We start from the raw sequence: 25,552 nt of genomic DNA on the forward strand, positions 1-25,552 counted from the left end.
TGAACTCCAACTAATTTTTGGTTCAGTGTCTTGCTCAAGGACACTTAAACATGTGAACGGAGGAGTTTAAACCAACAACTGTGGGATTGGTGGACGACTGCTCGAGCTCTTGTGCCACAGTCCCTGCTTCAAAATGCAGACACCAACACATGACTTTGTTTCCAATGTATCCTTAGCAGAAGAGCTGAAGCATGTTTAGACCATGAAAGCTGTCTTTACTTTCTAAGTTGAGAGCAAAGTGTTATTCCTACTTTGTCCAGTCAGCACTCACCAGCTGATGGGATCCTTTAAAAACCATTCCACATAATGCCCAACGATTATGCGGGTCAAAAAAGTTCAAATTCATGATGAAAATGTTCAAGTTTAATTTTACAATAACATTATCCTGCTCCATAGGACTGACTCTGATTCCAGATAGGAATAAGTGTGAAAGAAGTTAAATATGAGAAAAACAACAAAGGAGATGGAGAAACATAAACCTTTATCTTTCTTGACTACTTGGACAGCTTCCACGTCTGTGATCTGTGTATAGCTTGGCTTCACCTGCCAGTGAGCTTTATTACTTTACAAGACTGGATATGACTCTTGTATGATCTGTTTGTCTCCATCTCACTTGTCAACAAGGACTGAGCTAATTAACATCAGCCAGCACACACATTTACATCCGAGATACCCAAGGACAAGTGTTTGATACACAGCCACTGCAGAACTAATTGATAAGGATTTTAAGCATGTCATCAGTCATTCCTTAAGATCCTTTCATGACTCATCCTTTCAAGTCACAAAGGACAGAGCCTACTGCCTATAAATTAGCAGCTGCAGATAAAAATAAATATTAGAAAAAAATAAAAGCAATTTAGGACACTAATACATTTAGTGTGAATATTTTCCATTTTATCAAATCATCCAAAAATACTTTTTCATTCATTTTGTGGAGAGAAAACTACTACTGCCATGCATATTTTCTGTGTGACTTTATTGTCAGATAGATTGGTGTATTAAAGCCAACACTTACAATATACAGTACAACCCTGTTCAAAACAGATGACATACTGTGTAAATCGTAAATTAAAAACAGAATGCAATGATATGTAGATAATTTATATTGGACTGGGAAATAGTACAAGATGACTAGATGACTAGATGTTTATGATTTTTAATATGTGGTTATTTTGAATTTAATGCAATAAGGTTGCTTGAGTCTCCCCAGTCTCCAATCAGTTTCCCCACAGTTACAGATAGTTGTTAAAACTTAAGGTGATGCAACACAGTAAAGATGCCCTGTTCCAACATCTTTTTATGTGATCCTGGCATCAAATTCAAAATGAGCAAATATGATTGACATAACAATAAGATTTCTCTGGTTCCAAATTTGACGTTATCTTTGTAAAATTTAAAATCAAAATTGTTTTTGAATCATTGCATTATTTTTGTATTTACATTTAACACAGCATCCCAAATGTTTGGTTTTGTAGTTTGTCCTCCAATCTGACACTCCTGCTCTGCTCCGGAGAAATAGAATCACCCTCTCACAATGCAAAGTGTATACAAATGAGCAATACACACTACCAAATCGATTTTCGTATTTTCTATTTGCTCATAATGGATACACATATGTGCACACAAATACATCCACAGACAATCCTGAAGATAACACAAATGGAAGAATAGCTGTATACTTACAAGAGAAACACTGTGCGTTATCCTATTTCCATTTTTTTCCCCAGACTTTTTAGGACAATAGCAATGTCTTAAGCAAAAGAAACAGGTGAAGAGGGTAGAGGCAGAGAAAGCAGAAGGTCACTTAATTCAGAGCTAAAACCCTGCTGGAGGAAAAGCAGAGTAAACAGCTCAGTAAGTGAAGGGGAAAGAAAGAGAGAAAGAGAAAGAGAGAGGGGGTGGGAAAGCCAGACAGCAAACGAGAGAGTGACTGGAAGAGAGAATGAAGAGCAAGTGATGGAACGAATGCAGAGGGGGGGAAAAAAACAGGAAGGTCCAAGAGATAGGGAGAAAGGACGGCAGGTGGATAAAATGACAAATGAATTGTGTTTAGAGGCATTTCTAATTTATACTGACATCGTTCCCTTTGGTATTCCTACTGTTTCAGAACCATGGACAGAGAGCTATCTTTCACTGTAAAGATAGAACAGCAGCTGGGATGTCAAAATAAAGGAGTAAAGCAGAGCATGCAAATATTAATAAACACATATCTCCATGATAAATATGCCCCTAACAAGTAAAGCGTGTGACATCCATCTGACTCACAATCCTAACCAGAATCTGTTGAAGTTAAACCCCACCTAAGGACTGTCAAGATACACATCAGTTTGCATGCTGGGCAGCTCAGGGGCAGGAGCCATACTTGCCTGAAACCTTAAAAAAACACGTATCAAATGACCACTTTGCAATTTCTTATCCACTAAAGAATCCATGTTATCACTAAAATTTCTGTCTATGCAAAAACTCACCTGCGTTAAATTCAAATGAGAGAGCATTTCTTGCTTGAATGTTTAAGCCAATATAAACCCAGTTTCACATGCAATAGCAAAAACAGGGAAACAAAAGGACATTCTGAAATACATGGAAACACTGCCATCTACTGAATGCATATGCCACAACCTAGAATGAGTAGCATCATTGAGGTGTTAGAAATCCAATCTAAACTTAAATTAAACAAGAGGCACCTTTGGAAGCACAGGGAATCTACAATTGAAGGTTTATAAGTGCTATAGATGCAGCTGTCTGTCTAGATGGGACACCTGTACCGACTGAAATTCGAGGGGAACAAAACAGGTAGACAAACATATAGTCTCATGATTAATAAGGATAGACTTAAGCATCAAGTCAGTATAGAAAATTAAATATAAAGGAAGGGATTTTAAAACTTACACTGACATACTTTTCAAGAATGACCTGAGGTTGTAATTAATGTAATTAAGGCATAACGTGGACACTATTTACACAATGTGCCACGGGTCTATGGGTGGAAATTAACACAGTGCTTTTCTGAGGAGATCAATGACAGATAGCACCATTTTACTGATGTACATTTGTCTGACACTACGTACAAGGAATGAGATGTTCTGAAGGAGAATCATGGAAAAATGATTCCTTAATTGAATTTAGTTTAGCACAGACATTAAAAACAGCCCCTTACTGACATATTAAAGCAAAATATTAAAGGGGGTACATGAGTAAAACACCTCCGAAAGATTTAAACGTTGGCAACAATCCCTCAACAAACAAATGGATTACACATATAAAAAAGGTAAGTTTAACAGGTTAGCTCAGAGCATCCCACTGATACACACGTAGCAAGAAATGAACACAAAGACACACATCAACTAAGCTTGTGCTGCTGCTACTGTTGTAATTTTGATATCCTCAATTTTACATTTAACTTTTGAAAGTTTAAATACAGATCTTTTTATTATATACAGATCTGGATTTCAGATCACAAGCTCTTACACTGGATTTCATTTCAACTAAGGTCATCCTTCAATGCAATAATATGCAAATCTTTCAAAATCATTCCCCACCATATTCCAATATCCCAGTATTCCTCGCCTGGTGACTGGAAGTGGCAAGCTAAAAAGCACTCACATTCTCTCCCAGTCTATATTTAGTGATCTGAATTTCAAATGGAGGCCAGGGGAATATATAGCCTGTCACAGTCTCTGTAGACCCTGTCTGCAAAAGACTAGGGCAGACAGGCTTTGGGATAATGCCACAGTAAAATGTGAAGAAAAAAGTACTCCCAGGCCTTTTCCCACAGCCTTTGACCAGCAACACCTAATACAACCATACAAGAATAAGCTCCCTTAGAAAAGAGAGTGCCGTGCTTTGGCTGAATAGAAGCTCAATTCTTTTAGTAAGATTAGCATACTACTGTGCATTTACAATAGGACTAAGCAGACAGCACTGCCCCCTCCCGGTTCAAACTGGGACCTGAATTACATGAAAGAAGCTAAAGCATCAGCTGAATATCATACCCTAGTAGACCAGATGACCTGTGACCAGATAAAAGCTAAACACACAAAAATATCTAGGCTTGTCTGAAAACCATGCTCAAGCCATATTGAACACACTATTTACCTTGCAGTCATGTTGAAAAATAAACTGTTTAAATCACAAAATGAACACAGTCTGGTATATTTACCTACACTGTATGAGCCTACCCTTGGTTTATGAAGGATTAGATTCTGAATATTAACACCTTGCACCAGAGCCTCATGTGGGAATTATGCTCTTACAACTTACAGTTAAAAATTATAAAAAGCATGTCATTCAATTTTCTATTTAAGTAGCTGCTTTCTTCAGCCGCTCTTACCAGACTGATCATTCATCATGCGAATAGCTTTAGCTTTGGCCAATTCCAGTGCCGTCACCCATCTTTGACGCTCCACTTCTGTGCTAGCCTTCAGGTGGTAAGTACGGCCACCACTGCTCAGGACAATATTGCAGGCATCCTCTGTGTCGATGTGTGCTGTGGCCAAGTTGATTGTTCCACGACATGTATGGGCCATCTCTGCCTGTGTCCTGCAACAAAATACCAGGCAAAAAGAAATACAGGGAAAGAGAAAGACAGGTAGACACTCATAAATACAAATTGCAAATTATTAACAATATTCAGACAGGATGTATGTAGGACAGTTCAACTAATAATGCTATGACCAATGAACACAAGCAGGAAGGCAAGATGGGAGAGAAACACATTTATTCATGAAAGATAAACCTGCATTAACTAATTTAAAAGATATGGGCCAGTGTGAAATTTTACTTCACTCAGCTTGGCCTGCGTGCCCTGTTGTAGGTATTCTTTGTAGCCTCCACCAAGACCAACTGTTGCAAATTCAGTAGACCACAGTGGGCTAGATAACAAGGGCATTGTCTGGCTCCAAGCCTCTGTAGTGAAAACCAAACAAAAGTGTGAACAAAGACAGAATAGAGTGTAAGTGGTAGAAGGAGAGAGAAATACAGAGAGGGGGAAGAGAGAAAGGGCAGGCAGGATACAGAGAGCCACAGTAGTAATAACTTATAGCAAAGGGATGAGTGTAGAATTTGTTTCCAATAAATCAGGGATAAGTCTGCTACTACTAGTCTATACAGTTCATGTTAGGATTGTGTGACTAATAAGATTACATGAAAAACAGAGATTTCAAAAGAAACATTCAGTCCTCTAGCAGAAAGCAGACTGACATTCTGTCACAGTTAGGCAAACAAACTCAGCTGCAGCTGCAAACTCATGCCCCTTGGAGAGCTGAGTGTATGCAGGTTTTCAGTTCAACCAGACAGCTGATTTTGCTGATTAGACCCTCAACCAGAAAGTTGCAACGAATCAGCATAATCACATGCTGTGGTCAGTGTTTTAAATCAAACAAACATACCACCAGCTCTTCCATGTCACAAGACTGGCCATCAATACCCTTGGAAACAGCCAATTTGAAACATGCAGCCATGCAATCATGTGGTTTTGTCTATGGATAACATCCATTCATCCATCCTCAGAGAGTCCTTACTGCCACAACAGCTCCCTCTCAATAGCACTAGATTCTACCACAGCTCCAGTCTCAGTTGACACTGACAAGGTGGCTACTGTCTTTTTAAGTCAGAGGTTGAAGTGTATTCATAAGTTCTGCCAGGCAGTGACTTCCCTCACACTGCCTTTACTGGCTGAAGTCAAGTCTTGTTACAATGCCAATCCAGAACAAGCGCTTCAGTGTACCCCTTTTCTGCTGCTGCTCGGTGCACATCAGTTGTGCAGACAAGACAACACTGGGGCCATGCGATGCTGTGAGGAAGTCAGGCAGAGACAGCCCAGTTTCCAGGGTCACCAGCCAAGCTCAACTGTGTGGTCCTGGCTATAAGTTGGCCAACAAACTGCTGCTGATGAGCAAGATGAGATCCACGCTGATCGCTTGTGCCCTGGGGAGACGTGAGACCATGCAAAGGCCATGAAAAAACAAAAGCTGGGAAAGAGAGATAAGGATTACAGGGGCATTTGGGCACAAGTAGGAGAGGGTATGTAGGTAAGTGGGGGCAGCTGAGGGCATGAGAGAGGGTTCCGCATGTTGCACTGAGGCGTGAGAATAGCAGTGCTTTACCTGTCAGTCCCCTGTGCACACATCCTCATAAAACACAAATCCACCGATCTGAAGCATGTAATGACAGAACAACAACCAGTGAACAAAAAACAGACAGCTGCAAGCAGGAGGAGACAAACACTGGCAAGCAGGGGAAATACGACACAGAGCAGGAGAATGTAGACGTGTTCTGTTGTTGAGGGGGGCTGTAATGTCACAAGACATGTAAAAGAGAGCCAGAGAAATTGTGAGGAACAGGCCATGCTAAAGACATTAACTTAATCTTAGACAAGAGAAGCAACATGGTCAGCGTGACATGCCTTGTTCAAAGACGAAAACAATGAGATTGTGACAATTTGACCAAACCTGCTGCTTAACTTCGCATAAAGGCAACCTGTACAGGCAAGCACACAGACACACACACACACAGACACAAACACACACACAGCTTGCTGCTAAGACCAACATAGAGCCATTAACAAGATTAGATCACAACATCCACATCTCTTGCTCCAATCCCTCTGCTGATGTGCCAGACTAGTAAACAGAATTCAAGCTTTACCCTGCAGCTTAGCCCTAGGTTCACTAGCTTACCAATCACCACCTCCCTGAACCCAAGAGCTGACTTTGCCAGCAGTAACACAATGGCTTGGCCCTCCAAAAAAGAAGCTCTGCCAAACCCCAAGTGAGCAGTTAAATTGATACTACCTAGTTATTCTCCTGTAACTGAAAATGAAATGTGTCAGGCTTGTCTACTATGAAAGGACAAGGCTGGATTCACTGATATGGCAGCTCCAATAGCACTCAAGGCTTTAATACCCTGTAATCTTCTCTAAAGCAGCAAGCTGGATTTACTTTAAGAGGTGAGCAAGTAGTGAGAGTATTAAAACTAGAAGGAAAAGTCAATTGAGCAATTAAAAATTTAATTCAGTGAGAAAGGGAGTTTAGAGAACTTATTAAATGTCATCGTGAACGGAAAGTAAGTCTTTTTGTGTGAATAAACTAACAACAAGATTAAAGAAGTAAATGTAAATGTTTTATATGACTTAATGTAAATAAATTACATTAAGTCCTGCTGTGTCACAGGCAAAAGTAATCAATAACAAGTGCAACGTTGGATCTCTGTAAAACTCATTACAATCTAACAGAGACAATTGCTGAGTGTATCAGTCAATCCAAAGATGCAAAGTATTGATCGTGGTTCTACACTGGTCTTTGAATTCTCAATTCTCAAATTAGAAAACTAAGCATCTTTCATGTCAACAGCAGCCCAGGAAATAAATCTAACCCTGCAGACTGTATGCACCTCAGCAAGTCACTATTGGTTTACCAAAAAATTTAACAACGATTTTTAAAAATGTCAAATAAATATTGAACACTGAGAATGTAACAAACACTCTATGCATGCTGGGCTGTTGTACATTGTTAGCTGTCTAGGGTTTCAAAGCATTCCTCTTATGACAGAGTTTACTCAGTTTTGAAAAACCATTGCATGAAAAGGTGCATTTTACAATGTTTTAACCACAGAAAGTCAATGACAATTAGTGAGCTGCGATTGAAAACTTAATAATTATTAAAGTAGCGAGCTTCAGTAGTATGTACACTGCTCATAGTTCAGCATTTTAATAACAAATGTGTTGCAGTAATTCCCATCTGAGATGCAATATAATTACCACTTGCAAAGACATGAATTACCTTGTGGTAACATTTAACTTTAACATTTAACATTTTCTCTTTTATTTCACTAGGCAACAGCACTGATAGTTGACCAGAAAAGGTGCACTGGAGGCACACAAAGCCTAAGACACATGTAATGTGGTCTGCCAGGAAGACATCAGTGGAGGGGATAATTTGTGCGCTTCACTGCCTCTGTGCTCAGATGTCAACGGCCTACCTTAACTTCATGGACAGCAGTCACCTTACAACACAATGGACTATTTATAGAGGGTAGAGGCAACAGGCATCTTTCCTTTAACCACAAGAGCAAGTACGAGGGATGCTTTAGCTTCAATGCATATATATATGTGTCAAAGTAGCGCAAAGGGGCGCTGCGAGGAGTTATGGTTCCATGGTTATGGTTTTAATCACTTCAGATCTGAGAAAAGACTTTCCACTCAGCACAGCACAGCTGACAGAAGAAAGTTAGTTTCAGCAGCTAAACTTTCTTTCCACTGTGAACCTTTAATTAGCAAATCTGGGTCAGAAAGTTAGTTGATATATAGGCATTACTAGCCCTTTAGCAATAAATATTACAAGAATTTATGTTAATTTTAATTGATTTAACCATCTAGGTGCTTCAAGGGCAGTGTGACCTCGGTGATACAGCATATATCAGTGTTTACAAAAGCAGTCAAGTGGTGGCAAGTAAGCTGGTTAAACATGAAAGAGCCAAGCAATGAAAGCAACGGAGATATCGGAGCTCTTGTGTGACAGCCAATAGGTAAACTGGCTGTTTTAGAGCTTTCAACTACTAATAATGGTCTTCTTCAGCAAATGAAGTTGGCTCAAATAAAAGCTCTAGAAGTACCAGAAAGTGTGCCTTGGAGATTATTTTGTCATACATACATGCTTTTTTCCAAAGTCCAATTTTTACCTCCTCAGACTACCCAATGAGACAGCTTCACCTACTAGTAAAGCTGTTTTATCATTAGACTGACAATGAATAATCTGCTCTTATGTACTGTTATGCATATTTCTTTAAAAATGCAATACTGTAAAGTAAATCCTCTGCATTTTGACCTCAAGATATAAATTCAAGTCAAGTCAATTTAGGCAGACACTCATAAACCCACAATGTTTCTTTATTTAAGCAAACTAAATACGTAAAGAAGGACTTAATGAATACTATATTTGTCACCCATTGAGCTGACATGCTCTATGGTCCATTCATTGTGTTTGCAGGTATACACACACACACACACACACCTACTTGTGGAAACATGACCCCATGCAAGAATCACCTGAGCCACAGGTGTTAGGCTTTTGTATAGCTAATGTTAGCTCACAGCTAGCGGCTGTGCGATCAGTGTGTAGACAGGAGGATAATGACTGAGACTCATCGTATCTTGTTTCAGTAATCCCACCAATTAGCTCAGTAACATTAGCCAGTGCAATGAATGAATGAATATCGCAAGCACGTCAATAAAGTATATGCAATAATAAAAACAGTGGCATAACCATTAAAACAATATTTATGGCAAATACTTTATCAACTGTACGCTGAAAGACGTGCGCATGTTGTCGTGTTAGTATCAACAAAGACAGTCCTCAGCTGTTATGAGCCCACCGAGTGAGGCTAGCGGGCTAGCTTCGTTTGCTAGCTAACGTTGATACTTACCGTAACAACATTTGAGTTACTTTATAGAGCTTAAAGACTTGCTGTTAATGTTGTTGTATGTGTGTATGTGTATGTGTGTGCTTTTCCGTTACCGCCATTGAGTCAAAGTCAAACATTTTGTCGCTGTCAGCTTGAAGTAAACACATTGGTGACTGCCAATGACAGCTAGCTTTAGCCTGGTGCTAGCCAGCTGAGGCAGCCAGCTGTCAGGATGCGCCGACACAGGGCTGTGTGTGTCTGTGCGCCTAGTTGCCGCTTATTTTGAGAAATTCACCACATCTGAAAAACAAAATACCTGTAATATGAAAGCAGGCCATTGCTGAGGACAAACCACCGCCGCTGGTACCCTTTCAAATAGTTGGTCCATTTAAAAAGCCAGCCTTTGTAAGTGTCCGACCCTGGTGCCGGGGCCGCGGCAGAGGCAGATGCCGAGCCCTTGCCTTGCTCGCTCATCCTCCGCTCCGCCACACGTCGAGGGGTGCAGGATAAACCGGGGACAGCAGGAAGAGGGACACTACTCCACCGGGACGACCAGGGATAGGAGGTCGGCACTGACGAATGAGCTTGAGGGAGGAGGAACTGGTCTAGGGCGAGAGAACCCGCCGTAGACCCCTTTCACATGACGCCAGAATGGAAAACGGAGGAAGGACAAGAAGTGGTACCAAGATACTTTGCTGATGCAGACTGCAGAGGATTCAGAGTGCAGAGCAAGGCTGGATAGAAAGGACATTCCCTACATGGCCTTCATGCAACCTGATAAGAGTGTCATTAGAGCAACAGCGATAACTATGAGGACAGAGCTAAACAATTTATGACAGAAATTTCAAGAGGGAGCGACAGTTAACGCGGCCTTTCATGCAGTTTATGTTTGAATGACTGTTCTATCAATACAAGTCTGTGGTTTAGACCCACACCACGTGATGTTGTTATCGAAACATTTCCAAACATTTGACGACCTGTTATCAGGTGAGTGGACAGGATGGACGTAGGATGGACGCTGTAATGTAGCTACATGTAACAAACCTAGTGGTAAGTCCAGTACCAGTAGTCTCTCCGACCCCTTCTAAGTTAACGTGTCCATATATCCTGCAATGTAAAATAGAATAGTTTCACTTTGGGGGTGAGATAAGGAAGCAGGCTACATTTTAAATGGGGTTCATAGGTAAAATATCCCAAGCAGTCTATTTGCCCAGGGCTTCAGACGCATAATTGTTCCAGATGTCCTAGAGCCAGTGCCCAATAATTGTTTTGGTTTATTAAATCCTGCATTTCTATTTAATCTCCAAGGCATTGACATTCTATCAATGTGTAGTTTTAGGAAAATTATTCTTTAGTCTTTGTTTTGCTTGTATAGGGGCAGGAGGATGAACAACGAGTCAATAGTAAACCTATAAGATTGGGCTCAGTAAGTAACCCAAAGAATCTTCATGTTCTGACCCACCATCTGTAACCATCAATCATGGAACAAAGCAGCCGCAGCTGCTAATTGTTTAATTATCACTGCAATTTAGTTTATATATTGATTGCTTTCATTATCACGCTGTGTCTATATAAAACAGAAATTTTAAGCTTAATTTTAGTACCTTAAAGGGTTTCATGGTGTGGTGGCTCATTCTTTATCTACCTGTGATTTGGCCCATGATAACATTGCTTTACCACAAGGTGGGGATGTTGTCAACATTATTTTAATGCAGTGTAGTTGTCGAACATAATTATGACCAGTATAGGGTTGCTGTTGTCAAATGCATTTAATAGTTCATCATGGGTCAAAAAAACAAACAAATTCACACTACTAACACTACTAACAAAAATAAATACAGGTAATGTTTCTGGTAAAAAACTGTAGCCCTTTATATCTTGAAACGCACATACAGTCAAACTGATGAGGACTCATGCTACACACAGTTGCTTTCTAGTGCATCTCTGCTACATATTTTTTTACTAGAAAAAACTAACACAGCCATTTGCCCCAATTGAAGGGATCAACACTACATTTTAAAGAGAATCATAAGCCTGTGCTCTCACATGCCAGTGCAAAATGACATTCACTCCACTCAGCTGCTCATTACAGTGTCAGAAAACCATGTATTACAAAAATTAAACACATCACATTTTCACATCAGTGCAATTAAACCCTGACCTGTTGGCTCTACCAACAAAAGCATGCAAGTCAATTAGTCTATGAATCACTCCTATGTACAATAGGCCTGCTTACTTTCAGTGCAGCCAAATTTGCAAAGTATCTAGCAAGGCCTAATCAAAAAGCAATGGTTAATCTCACAACATTACCAATTAGATTCTACTGATATGAAAGCTTTATTAAGGATCCCTGCGTGTATGTGATGCACTCATGTTTTCTGATAGTAACTGAGCTCTGTCCTTATTTCTGTAGGATATCTGAGTGCAAGTGAATTACATCTACTGTATGTGAAGCATTTTTAATAGAATATGGTGGTACATATATTCAGTTAGGACATCCCTGTGGGATTTTATTGCTCCTCCATTATCCAAAGTTTCAACATCTGTCTCTTATCTCGTTGTATGTCCTTTGCTTGCTAGAATGTCAGCTGTCTCTGTCTCCCTCATGTGTTCTCTCTGTCACCCACAAACATTCACATTCTGTGTACTGTTTCTCATATTAGGTGCTGCAGCCTCCTGCAGATCCCCAGTTCCCTGGATTTAATGTATTCATCAGAAATAGTGAGCGAAGGGAGGGAGCAGATTATATTCCTACAGTCTTACATTGTTATCATGATAAGAGACTGCAGTATTTTCTGCTACAAGTTTTTAGGTATTGGGAAACGAACAAAAATCAGTCTATGTCTCAAAACCCCGAATGAAACACCAGCTATTCATATACATATTTCAAGATAATATCCACAGAAGTTGTTTTTTGCTCTTTAATAATCTATCTTGTTGACCATTGCTCCATACCCTCAAATAATTTAAACATGTCAGGTATGAGCATGTGCTATGGACTTTAACGAACATGATAGAATCAAAAGGAAGACTCAATGATATTGCTGCCTCTCCATTTTGAGTCTCACACCTCTCATCCTATCAGGCCAAGCTACAATCCCCAATCAAACCTGCTGCTGTTTAATTTTGGGAATAACAGCCTAGGTTGATGTGAGAAAATTATTCGTGCTATGCAAATCACCACCTTCCATAAATCTAAACATTTGGCAGAATTTGACTAGGAAGTGATTGGATGACCATGTGTGAAATTTTAGTGTCTTTTACAGCGCAACATGTCTAATAAACCTCATTTTGAAAAATCAGCTCAGTAAAGCAGGAGGCCACAGGGTATTTTTTTCCAGCCATTAAGATAAAAGTCCTTTTCTCCACTGCCACTCTGCTCCTGGGTGCAAGGTGACAAGGGTGGAGGAAGCTCTCATTGTCACATGATGGTGCAGCGATTCCTCTGCAGCGCCCCCTGCAGACGGATAGAGGTGTGGTTCTGGCGCATGCCTCGTGCCACAGCGATGCCCAGCAGCTCCTTGAAAAGCAGAACTACATGCCAGTTAAACTTGGCAGAGCACTCCACATAACCACACTTCCAGGTCTTCTTCACTAGGACCGACACTGCCCTACGAGGCATGAAGCGCTGTCGCTGCAGATCTCTCTTGTTGCCCACAACAAGAATTGGTACCTCACTGCTGCTGCTTTCCCTGCAGGAGCACGAGAGAGTAAAAAATATGAGAGGGTTAATCCAAAAAGCCTAGTAGGGCAAAAAGCACAGCTATAATCTTGGTGTTTGTCACAGTGCTTGGCTGAGTGTGTGCAATATGTCTACGTGCAGTTTTTCCTTCCTTCTGAGGTGTGCGGGGGTGGACTTGAGGATTAGAGCTCACAGGCTCCAGGGGCCTCCCACCATACAGTGCAGCAGGCAGTTTACAGCATTATAAAGTGTGAAAATATATTGCGTGTGCCAGAGGTAGGCATAAATTAGTGACACAAGATTTGTGTTTGTGGTGCTTATCGATCTGAACTCCAATGTCATATGAGGCTCTGCTTAAAAAGGAGAGAATCATAGTTTTCTATGGCACTGCAAAAGAGTAGAGTAGGTTAGAGTAATTTCTATGAGGAAAGTAGGGCCGACTACATAAATATGAAAACTAACAATTCCAGTATTTGTTTAGTTGAGATCCAAAATCACTAGAGCTTAAAGCTTTGATTATTGTTTTTTTTAATAAAAATTAGCATTTGACTTTACTGTAATGGGTAAAGTTGAGTTCATCGGCACTATTTAAATAGGGTCGTCAGAAAGCTGGACAGAGCTGTGAGATCAATAGTGACATCTGCTGACTTGCAAAGCTTAGTGTTAGCTGAGGTATAAATTGTTAAAGCTGCTGCATTAACAATTTATCATGTTTCTTTTTGTTTCATCATGTTTCATCCTCTGACAGGGACTTGCATACATATGCATTTTTGCACAACTGCCTCTAAAGATGGACTGATACAGAGAGCATAGACACAGGCACAGAAAAGATTTAAGCCCTAAGGCGCATTTCTTAAACACACAAACCTGAAAAACACCATCACTCATAATCATCACACTATTCTCCTTTTGCAGGTTGTGCTCGCATAACAGACTTAAAAATATCTCCAACTTTAGCTGCTCAAGGTTGAGTATTTTAGGAGAACGAAATGTACTGCATGTGTGAGTTGGGGGAAATTACAGAAGTGAAGGAGGGAACTACACTGCCATATAATTCACTGATAACAATAAGGAGTTTATGCTACAGGGTTAAAAAAGAGCAGAAAAAGTAAGTGTGAAAAAGTATGATTTAGCAGATTGTGTCAGAAGAAAGCTAAGAACCATTTCTAATATTTCAAAATAAACATGTCTTTGTTATGGTTGACATCTACAGAACAGCCACCCTGTGTTGCAACAGCTTGAATTATTCACGATTTCAGTTTATATAAAGTATCTGTCCTTTCTCCTCTCTCTCTATCTCCTCCTCCAGTCTGATCTCAGATCTTTGTCCTAAGATTACTCATTTCTCCTGTTTTCCATTCCCAATGATTTCACCCTGCTTTGCTGGTGGTAATGTTTTTCTATCAGGGGCAATACACATTCTTAGAGCCACAGAAAGGGGAGCATTAACTGTGCATTGGCAATTTGTTGATGTAAAACATAGCAGAACAGAACAGGCCACTCATTTTACCTTTCATTATCTAAATATATGCAGGTATGCCAACTGATAGCACTGCAGACCAAGTGATGCCTATTGATGGTCTTTTTTTCCTCTTTAGTCCTCTGACCTTTTGACTTTTGTTTCAGATCAAATCCAGCCAGGAGACCGTTGTATGTTATTTCAAATCTTTTGCTGCTATATACTCTATTCCTGTAGCATAGTATAAAAATAATCTTTAAGTCATTAATGACATCTCAGGCAGCTCTCAGGCAGCAATGCCAGAACTAAATGTCATTACAAAGCTGTCAGGATGCAGCTGGTATGTGACTGTTCTAAGTTTTAAAATATCAGCATAAGCAGACTCTCTGATGGCAACAGTGTCACAAAAACCTTACTGTACTGACTGTTTTGTGGCAGGCTTTTAGAATTGTCTCTCTTCATATGGTCCACACAGTGACGTCATTTGAAATCACCACTGAGCATTAAGGAGCTGTGTGTCAGTGGTTGCATGTTCTGTAACTGGGTTGATCATACCTGTGCTCCACTATCTGCTGTCTGATCATTTTGACGTATTCAAAGCTCTCCACACAGCAGATGTCGTACACCAGTATGTAGGCGTTGGCATTGCGAACACCTCTGCAGCGTAAATCCAGCCACTCCTAGAGGGCAGACACACAGGTAAAAACATAATATATAAATTCATTTTGAAATAAAGTTTTAGTCATATCAGCAGCATGGCAATGATTTGCAGTTCAGCTTTACTAGTTAATATCTTGACTAGTGCATACATTACTAACTGTATATCTTGGTGACACTATTATACTTTATTTGGTGAAATATCTCGGCATGCTCTGGGTGGACTGTTTTGCACATTCTGAAGAGTTTTTACACAATGTATCCTAATGACATTAGTGATGCTCTGATATTTCTCCTAAAGCCACCACAAGGTTATATTTGGGTGGACAGTTGAAATGCAGACATTCATATTCCCCTGAGGGATGATTTATAATGAGTTGGCTGATCATCAAATGCAAAGTTTAATTATCTAGTACTTATATCTTCCTGTAAAACTAATGACATTTTCATTATCTTCACCTGGAATTTGTATTTATTGATAATTAGTAAATGTTGGTTTGCTAACATGACAAACTACTGTAAGAAGGCAGTGTGTATTATGTCTGTAAGCATGCTAATATGACAATTTTAACATGCTCAAACACCTGCTGTGCCTTACAAGCTTTAAAAAGCCTCAAGTGTATAATGCACCAACTTTCAAAGTACAATAACAGCAAGGAGCTGGTAAACAATATGTTGCATGTATTTAATGTAAAGTACTTTGGCTCAGCGTCACGGTTTGCCTGTCTCAGGTCTTTTTGAAAAACTGCAGAGTCAATAAAGTTATCTAGCTGACATGTCTATTCTCATACCTTGGAACAAACTCATAAAACATGATGACTGCCCAGCAGAAAGCATAGCACAGTGTCCTAGCTACCCGCTTTCAAGGACAACAGACGTTACAACCCATAAAAGACAAGCAAACACATTGCCTTTCAATCAGGAGAAGAAAAAGACACATACCAACGTTAAGGTTTGTTGCTGCTTGGCTAAACATGCAGTGCATATGCCATGGGCCAAACAGCGCCATTTGTTTGATGGTTTGAGCTTCAAGCTGTAATCAAAATACAAGTGGGTTCATTTACACCTACTGTTGGACAGTGACCCATTCTTTTACTCGTGTTGTGTTTTCTTAAATTCTCACCAATACCACCTGCCGCCTCTAACAGCATGCAATGAATTTGTTAGGCATGATCTGATAAAGCAGGGAGAAGAAAACCGAGGTGCTTCAGGGGGTAGTAGAAAGAGATCTGTGGAGGGAGGTAAATGAGACAATACATACACATCTAATGAAGATTGTGGAGTTTATCTTAGCAGAAAGACTGGAAGCAGGGGTAAATAACTAGCTTTGCTTTGTCTAAAGGTAACAAAATCTTTCTTCCCTAACATGGTATATATGATTTAATCCCAACACAAAAGTCTTATTTGACAGGCAATTTATTGATTAGATGTTGCCAAGCAACCAGCACAGACTCAAGAAGTCACAAGGAGACAGGTTCCTGTGTAAATGCTGATTTATTCCTTTAAATGTGACGTAGTTAGCCTTAATCACAAGCATTTACCCACTCTGAATTTAGACACAAAATTTTATTTAAATGTGAATAAAATGTTAGTCTGTCCATAGTTGGTCCTCTGGTGTTTTTGGCTTTTGTGTTTTTGAGTGATGCACCTGCACCTCGGGCACAGATGAATTGGCCTCCTTGAAGCTCGTTTTTTTGCATCATGTTGCTTTGCTTACATATCAAAGTGCTGATTGTCAGATCTCTTTTAATTTCTATGCTTCTAATTAACATCCATTACACGTGACCCTCATGCATAGCAGTGTTTGTAATGATGATTGATTTTGCTGCAGTGTTGAAGTCATTTTCCACATGGTGTTTACATTTGTTCTTCTACCTTCTGCAACAGCTTGTGCAACTTGTATGTTAGGAAATTTTTCAAGAGGAAAACATGTTTTTCAAATCAACGCACTGTACAGGCAATCTGTACAAGTACATATAAGTGGAATTTTATGACAGTGGAGGCTAAGATAGCAGGCAATGATCAGTGTAACTTTGCATAATGATAACACTAACATCTGTGTCGGCAAGGAAAAAATTGCTTTCATTTCAGTTTGGAAGAAGTCATTTGTGGCCAGAAGAGTGTGAGGAAGAAAAAGCCTCACACATCAGCAGAGAGATAATGAGGTTGATCAGAAACAGAGACAAATATGTGGCACAAAGATCATTGCGATCAAAAGTGAAAGAGGAGGCAGAGGAGGGAAGGCACTGTGATGTGAAAACTGAAAGAAAGTGTGTTTATTTTCCCTGTCTCTTCTCTCCAGGTTGCATCATTTTACAGTGAGATGGAAAACAAATATGTCATAGATAATATGATATCTACTGCTATTTCTACTGTTATTTAGGTTAAAAGTCATGTCAAGCAGGCAAACACCTCAACAATGTTCACCTATCTTTGCCAAATAAGATGTATTAAAAATAAAATATCACAGCTCGCCCTTTTCTCATAGTTGAGACAAACAATTATGTGAGATGCACAAAATAGGTTCAAATAAAGCCTCAAATCTCTGGGATTAAAAATAGCAGCTTGTGTTCTCATCTCATATCTTTTAGTCATCTGAGTCCTATTTTTAAATGTGGAGGAGGGCTAAAAACAGCAACACCACTTCTTTAAAACCCAAACAAGAAATGCAGGCAAAATAAAGAACTGCAGTTGGCCTGCAGTGTGAGAGAGTACAGCGATCCATGGAGAATAAACTTAAAGCAATGAAATTTAAAATGCGTGTGTGGGCATTTGTGTGTGCTTGCAGGATGTGAGAGTGTGCTTGTGGGAGCGTCAATGTGAAGTGTGGTGGCACTGTCTCTATCCTCCAGTCGGTCTTCTTAACACAACGCAGGAAAAGAGCATCTCATCCTTCGCTCCTGGAGAGCCAAACAGAACATGTTCCCGTGACAACCGCAGGCCGTGGTCAGTTTTCAACACGCTTGTCCAAGCTGTTGTGCCTCCTGATATGAGAAAAGGAAGGCAGCACAATGCTAATGAGTGGCTGCGATAGATCAATACTCAAGGACAGGAAGGAGGCTACTAGGCAGTAACCTGGTGAAGGGGGGAGGGGGGGGGTCACACATTGTAATGTCACACATAGGCAACGCTGCCTGATATGCAATTAAAATCCATTACATATATACCCTGGGGATGAAAATCCCATTACTCACTGATTACCTGTACTAGGAAAAGCTTTTCCAACCTCTTTCAAGCAGGCCTTGATTACCCCACTGCTCAAGAAGCCTTCTCTTGATCCCTCTGTAGTGGAGAATTACAGACCTGTCTCCCTCCTAACTTTTCTGGCCAAGACTATGGAACGAGCAGTCTTCAACCAAGTCTCAGACTTCCTTTCCAAGAACAACCTCCTCGATGTCAACCAGTCTGGCTTCAAGAGGGGTCACTCCACTGAAACGGCACTCCTGACTGTTGTGGAATATCTTTGAGCTGCAAAAGCCACAGGTCAATCACCTGTCTTAATTCTACTTGATCTATCATCAGCCTTTGACACTGTGAACCATCAGATCCTCTTGTCCACACTCTCTGACTTGGGCATCTCTGGATCAGCTCTAGACTGGCTTTGTTCTTACCTATCAGGACGAACCTTCAAGGTATCCTGGCGGGGGCATCTTTCTAACTCTCATAGCCTCTCTACCGGTGTGCCGCAGGGCTCAGTTCTTGGTCCTCTCCTCTTTTCTATCTATACTTCATCCTTAGGTTCCATCATTCACTCACATGGTCTTTCCTATCACTGCTACGCTGATGACACACAGCTCTTCCTGTCCTTTCCACCAGATGACTCCACTGTCTCATCGCGCATTTCTGCCTGTCTTTCAGACATCTCAGCCTGGATGAGTGAGAGACACCTTCAGCTAAACCTCTCCAAGACCGAAGTCCTTGTCTTCCCAGCCAGACCTTTGATGCAACACAACATCAGCATCAACATTGGATCTACAGTGATTGTCCCCACTAAATCGGCCAAAAATCTGGGGGTCATCATCGACGACCAACTGAGCTTTAAGGACCACATCTCCTCAGTCTCTAGGGCTTGCAGATTTGCTCTCTACAACATCAGGAAGATCAGACCCTACATCACCGAATATACAACCCAACTCATTGTACAGGCGCTGGTCACATCTCGTCTTGATTACTGCAACGCTTTGTTGATGGGGTTACCGATATCCACAATAAAACCCTTGCAAATGATCCAAACTGCAGCAGCTCGCCTCATTTTTAATCACCCATGTCACACCACTTTTTCGATCTCTACACTGGCTTTCTGTAGCTGCTCGCATCAGGTTCGAAGCTCTGTCTCTTGCTTACAGGGTGGTTAACTCGACAGCTCCCGCTTACCTCAACTCACTCATTCAAGTCTACAATCCTTCCCGCCCGCTGCGGTCTGCCAACGAACGACGTCTGGTGGTCCCAGCACCGCATAGAAGACACCAAGCAAAACTGTTTAGCGCAATGATCCCACGATGGTGGAACGAGCTACCAAACGCTGCACGCTCAGCTGACTCACTCCCAATATTCAAAAAACTGCTGAAAACCTGCTTCCTATGCACTTCCTATGCATTATGCAAAAAATCCTTTCTGCTCTCTTGCACTTGCATCTCGTGAACTGTGAACACTTTTCTGATAGGACTTTGCTTTGATGTTTTCTCCTTGACTTAGATTTTTGCTTGCCTTGTACCTCACTTGTAAGTCGCTTTGGATAAAAGCTTCTGCTAAATGACTAAATGTAAATGTAAATGTTAATAACAATGGGTTCAAGCAGAGCCCGTTTGGGGATGAGGGTAGGGGATGGGGTTGTCATGGATTGTTGATTTTTTTAAAAATTGGAGCAAACAAGGATGTGAAACAAATGAAAACAGCTCTAAAGGAATCATTCAACATGCTCAGAAATATGCAAATTTTCTGTCACTAGATGAGAATCTCAATTACACTCACATATGTGCCTTTTAAATATGACGCTACAGACACCAGTTGGTTACCTTAAGTCTGAAAACAGGGAAAAACAATTAGCGGGCTATAGTGCAACAGCAGTTTGGGGTGGACTTTATTATTTGCATATTTCTTCTTTTTTATGCAAAGCTAAGTTAACCAACTTGGCATCAGGTTAGAATATTTGGTTATTGTAAGCGGTATTAATCCTCTTGTCTAATTGTGTTTCCCAATGTGTTAAATTGTTTTGTTTGCTTAAACATACAGATAATGATTTGCATTAAAAATATTTCCTTTCTATAAAACTGAATTATTCACTATACACACAGCCAGTTGTCTGATCTATATTATTTAAAAAGCTGCTAAGCATTCAATTTATGTGAGCAAAAACTTAATATTTTTTCCACATCTGTGACAGTCAACGATGTTTGACATGAGAAGGAATCCTTTCCAGCATGTTATTACAAACATTATCAATGGAGATAACTAAGAAAAATGCCCAGAGAGACTAGAAAGAGAAAGTATTTTGTGTGGGAGGAAGTCATGGCAATACATTATGGCGAGAACAAGAAAAATCATTGCTGAATCCACTGTCAGGCTTAAATCCATGTGTCACCACATCCCATTGACACACTGTGACAGATGCACTCTAAGCGCAATGCTATCAGCAACAGGCAGATATACTGCAAAGCAAACAAATCATTACAACAACACAGTCTCACAGCAAAACAATAGAAAACTTGCCAGTCTCCAGGACTGAAAAGGATTTTTTCTAAATGGCTATGTGGTTGAAATAGGGTCACAAGTAGCCTGCCAGAAAACAACAGTTTTTCTTTCAAACATAATCTGAACTGATGAGAAATTGCCACGCTGCATAAGCATGGAGGCGTACTGACTCACTCAACTCTGCAGCTTATTCATCACAAATTTTAGAGGACAGAATAAAACCTCATTTGGTAACCCTTACTTTGACAGTGTCCATTAAACTCCATGCAACCCCTCTAATTGAGTGCAGAATATTCCTACTGTCTGCTCTGTCTGTCTTTTATTCCCAGCTGTATTCAAGCAGGAAACTGTGCTTTAATTCAATTTGCCATGTACTGCTAGTACATTTCAATAGGTTTCTTTGTGCTAGTACTGCCTGCATTGTGTCCACTGCCCCCGATTCTGGTTACATTTCTCTGACCACAGGGTAAATACAGAGCAGGGTGGTGAATCAAAAATGCCCCGGGTCTCATCGCTGCTCTCACAGCGAATAGGGGATGTCACCAGACAAAGAGAGAGAGTGAGCTTGACAACAAGCAGGACATGATAGAGCAGAGAAGAAAAAGTACAGCAGGCCCTCACAGGGTCATGTCTCTGAACACGACTAGCCATAAATCTGCCCAATAGAAATGTTGTGGTAGCTCTCAGCTAATGGTTTTCTCTGCGTGTACATCTTCCTCAAAGGGCCTGTGAAATATGCATCTATTCACTCCTCTACACCTCTAAATAGGCATGAAGTGCTCACACATCATATAAAATGATTTCAGATAACGAAAGCTGTGTGTGTTCAAGTTATTTTTCTTGTGACACACAATTTCATGTAAAAGGTCATAAGATGCTTCCTGTCTTGCTCCTGCTTTCTACTCACACCTACCAACTTTGGGTTAAAGCACCATTTAGCAGAAGGAGCACAACACTCAAACAGAATGCCTTTACAGAAGGTCTCTGTGGGCAGAAAACAATAAAGCATGCTGCTCTCCTCTTAACACCTTCTAACCAAATGTTAAATGTGGTAGAAGAGCTTCATGTAATTCTGCAGCAGACGGACGGTGTGATGGCTCAGCCCCTCAGTCTGCCTGTCAGAAGTTTTCTCAGTGTACAGCAAACCAGCACTTTGGGAGGCCTCTCATTCAGGCTAGTCACTTTTGTATTTCCTTGGCCTGATGTTATTTGCTCAGCGGCATGTTGTCTGTGTAACTCCAGCTGTTTTGTGGAGGGCAGTGAAAGAGAGGGGGAGGAGGGAAATGTGCAGCGACAGCAGTCTCTGATTGGTGCGGTGACCTTGTAGCTTTGCTATCATGAACGCATCCCACAGAACTGAGGCTGCATCGGACAAGAGTCAAAAACACACTTCAAGTCAACAATCAGTCCAAATCAATTTATCAGGACCTTTCAACCCCAGCACACACACACACGCAAAGCCTATACTTTTTTGTAGGATTATGTGATAAGAGTTATTGAAATCTTCAGCAGCCTGATGTTGAATAATCAAATGGATTTCTGTCAAAGTTTCAATATTAATAAATACTGAAACTCCTCCTAGGAGTTTAACCAGGTCCTGTGCCTAAGCCGCAACACAATCCAGCCAATGTTTTCCATGCATACGACCACCAGTAGCGTAGTATAATCAATTCATAGCAATATATTTGACACCAAATACGATATTTTGAGGGAGTGTAATCCAAAACAATTTGCAAGGTGGCATTTTTTTTTCTTCACGCAGCAAGCTGAGAGTTTACATCATCAAAGTGAAGCTCTCCGAGGCTTTAAGGCAGTCCGGTATCCATAGCAACTAGTAGACTAGTGACATCTGATAGTGATAGAAGAATAAATGAATTTGGGGGTTTTGTCACTGAGGAATGCCATTGGCTGTGAACAGACGGGCACTTAAAGTAAAATGAAGTACAGATTAAATAAATTCGACGTGGAATCTGAGGATAGATCATCAACGCTCAAATAAAACCCACTCTAGTAAAAGTACAGTCTTTAAGAAGAAGCGCCTGCTACGTGCTCATACAGAGACATGATACCTGGCTGGAGCTGGACGGGAAAGAGGAGATTGGCGGGACGTCCAAAATCTTCAGCTCGTACATGTTCCCGTTCAGTATAACGGAGGGTCTGTACACATATCTGGTCCTGGTTGGGGTATACGCCTCCGAGAAATCGTTATAGATGAACTGGCGGATTATAGAAGTTTTCCCCACTCCGGGAGCACCGATGACTGCGATACTCAGCGTCTCCACCATTCCTGGAGCCCGAGTTCAGCACCATGGACAGCGACGTAAACAAAGACAGATGAGACCGTCCAGAAAACACAGCTGGCAGCCGCTGTTGTGTTGCTGCTCTGACGGATCCACCGCTCAACCAGCAGCCTCCAGATCTCCTAAACGGGGTCCATCAGCGCGCAATGAAACGAACCAGTTGTCGAATAAATCCGCCCGTCGAGCTGAGCAAAGGAACTTTATCTCCAGGATGAGGGTGAAATGAATGAAGCCATGCAGCTCGGGAATTGTCAGAAATAAAGCTCAACCATGATCATGCAGATGGAAGGATTTTCGTTGCCTCTGCAATCCAACACACAGAGAGAAACTCTCGGTTTTCAGGGGACATCCCCAGGCGACCTCTACCCCCGAGAGGAAGCGTAAAAGTCCGTCCTTGTTGTCTCCACATGGACATAATCTCATCCAGGCTAGACTCTGACCTTGCCCAAACACTCAAGAGCCTTCAATGTCTTCAGTGATTATCTCCCCTGCACCTCTAACACATTTCCACCGATGCACCACCACCGCGCTCCTCCATCACAGGGAGGATGGACGCAAATAGGTTTTCCACGTGTTGTGAAATTTGATACAAATGCATAACCTTGTTTTGTTCGATGGCAGAAAATAAATTTACATCTATGTGATTTAGGAGAGAAGAGGCAATCTACACCGCCTGTAGACGTGCGTTTTCTGTAAAGGCATCTGGATCCTGTTAAGCAGAGTGCCGGAGACCCAGGAGCTGAAGACTGCTTTCTCTCTCTCCCTCTGTCTCTCTCTCTTCCTCTCTTGCAGTATCCCCTGCACTGCTTATCCAATAGGATCCTGTCGTGCACAAGGCGTGTGGAGGATTTGAGCATCCATACGCCGCAAATAAATGGCAACGGAACAGGCTCCACGCTATTTGTCATCTCAATGTGAGGATCATGGAGAAGTAGCGCAGAACTGAGCATCGTATATCTTTGAGGGACCAGTCTTATTATTGGAAAGGGTCCTTGGATAGAGGGTTGGGGCGATGTGTCACATCAATCACTGCTGGATGGCCGCGACACACAATGGCCATGATCCACTACAGGACAACCCTGAGGAATAAACATAACGCGTCTCGCGGTCCCTAACAATAACCTCGGGAACAGACCAGTCATTCTCAAGTGCGAAATTACTGCAATAAAACAGCGTTTATAAGGCGTTAAAGATTCAAATTATGGATATAGGTCGTTAAATAATGGCTCTTATGGTAATTATAAGCTCACAAAAGCTCTGTGGATTCAAAGTTGTGAACAGAACGGTGTTTATTAAAATTGGGTTCAAAGGCCATAGTCGGTGTGTGGCTTTTAATGTAGGCTACTATGCAGTAGCTTGAACTTATCTATTTAGACACAAAGACAAATCAAAGACAAATCAAACGTGACACACAAGAAGGGCCTGCCTTATTTATGTATTTGAACCTACGGGATAAGCCGAAAGGACAATATTAAACATTTTTCTTAACTCGAGTTATCACAAACTGTCACAAACCATCACTGTCACCAAATAAAAATGAAGACAGGTGGTTGTGGAAGCGGCACAGGAGAGGGTTCATCCAGATCTAGCTTGAATCCTTTGTCTTTGAAATTGATGCAGTTACACACACACACACACACAAACACAAGTAACTGGGTCAGGAGCTCTCCTGACCCACCGGCAAGACACTGAAACCAACTTCAGCAGATAGCAAGGAGAGATCAGGAGTCGAATCACTGACCCGTGGATGACCTTACTGAGCTTTTACTGTGTTCCCTCTTAGACGTTGGAAAATCTTACAATGTAAAAGTAGAAAAATAGTGTATTAACTTTTATTGGTTTGGGCATCTGCAGCTGTTCCTAGACACGAGGCTTTGCCAAAAAGCACTACTGAGGCGCCCCCTATTGGACTACCTTCATTATATTAGATCAATATTAGAGCTCATTTATTATCAGTCAGATTATTGCCACATCTTTACACTGACTCTGCATCTGTGAACACAGTTGTTACCGTTCTCAAAGAAACACACCAGGTGAGCCGTTTTCCCCTTAAGGTCATGCCGCTGAAATCCTGGTTATTAGATTTCCATAGCAGCTCTGCTTTAAAAGATGCACTTGGCTGTGTATAAACCTCAGACTTTGCTCAGGTATCAAGGCTGAACAACACAGGGAGCCTGCTGACTTTGTATGCAAAGCTGTAAAGGCTGTTCAATCTGTAACACTAGAAAAGATCAGAGTAGCCCATGAGAGCAGAGCCATGAACACCTCAAAGGTCATCAATGATTATAAAATATGGTGTGTGAAAACAATGGAAGTTGACAAAGGGGAATTTGGCATGTCAACTTCGCCGAGCAAATAAAACTG

At 41.1% G+C, this 25,552-nt stretch overlaps 2 protein-coding genes across 7 annotated transcripts in view; both read right to left on the bottom strand.

Annotated features, from left to right (window-relative positions):
* osbp2b (oxysterol binding protein 2b) overlaps window positions 1-10,409 on the bottom strand; it is a 41,927-nt gene extending 31,518 nt beyond the window's left edge. Inside the window, exons 1-3 of one of the 6 annotated variants that reach the window (XM_067522559.1) lie at window positions 9,716-9,850; window positions 4,781-4,905; window positions 4,331-4,539 (exon numbers count right to left, since the gene is read on the bottom strand). In XM_067522559.1, the coding sequence (XP_067378660.1) occupies window positions 4,331-4,526 (196 nt within the window). In that variant the 5' untranslated portion in view covers window positions 4,527-4,539; window positions 4,781-4,905; window positions 9,716-9,850. Of the gene's footprint in view, window positions 1-1,683; window positions 4,280-4,330; window positions 4,540-4,780; window positions 4,906-9,715 lie in introns of those variants that run through there. The other 5 variants (XM_067522557.1, XM_067522558.1, XM_067522561.1 and 2 more) reach the window with 5 other exon arrangements.
* A 740-nt stretch (window positions 10,410-11,149) lies between these two features.
* rasl10a (RAS-like, family 10, member A) lies at window positions 11,150-24,456 on the bottom strand. Its single transcript, XM_067522566.1, has 3 exons — window positions 22,958-24,456; window positions 15,096-15,220; window positions 11,150-13,091 (listed from the first exon to the last, which is right to left on the bottom strand). The coding sequence occupies exons 1-3, from the start codon at window positions 23,171-23,173 to the stop codon at window positions 12,821-12,823; spliced, it is 612 nt and encodes a 203-aa protein (XP_067378667.1). The 5' UTR covers window positions 23,174-24,456; the 3' UTR covers window positions 11,150-12,820.
* Window positions 24,457-25,552: the final 1,096 nt, after the last annotated feature.

The sequence above is a fragment of the Channa argus genome, chromosome 11 (assembly GCF_033026475.1).
Source record: "Channa argus isolate prfri chromosome 11, Channa argus male v1.0, whole genome shotgun sequence".
Taxonomy (NCBI): domain Eukaryota; kingdom Metazoa; phylum Chordata; class Actinopteri; order Anabantiformes; family Channidae; genus Channa; species Channa argus.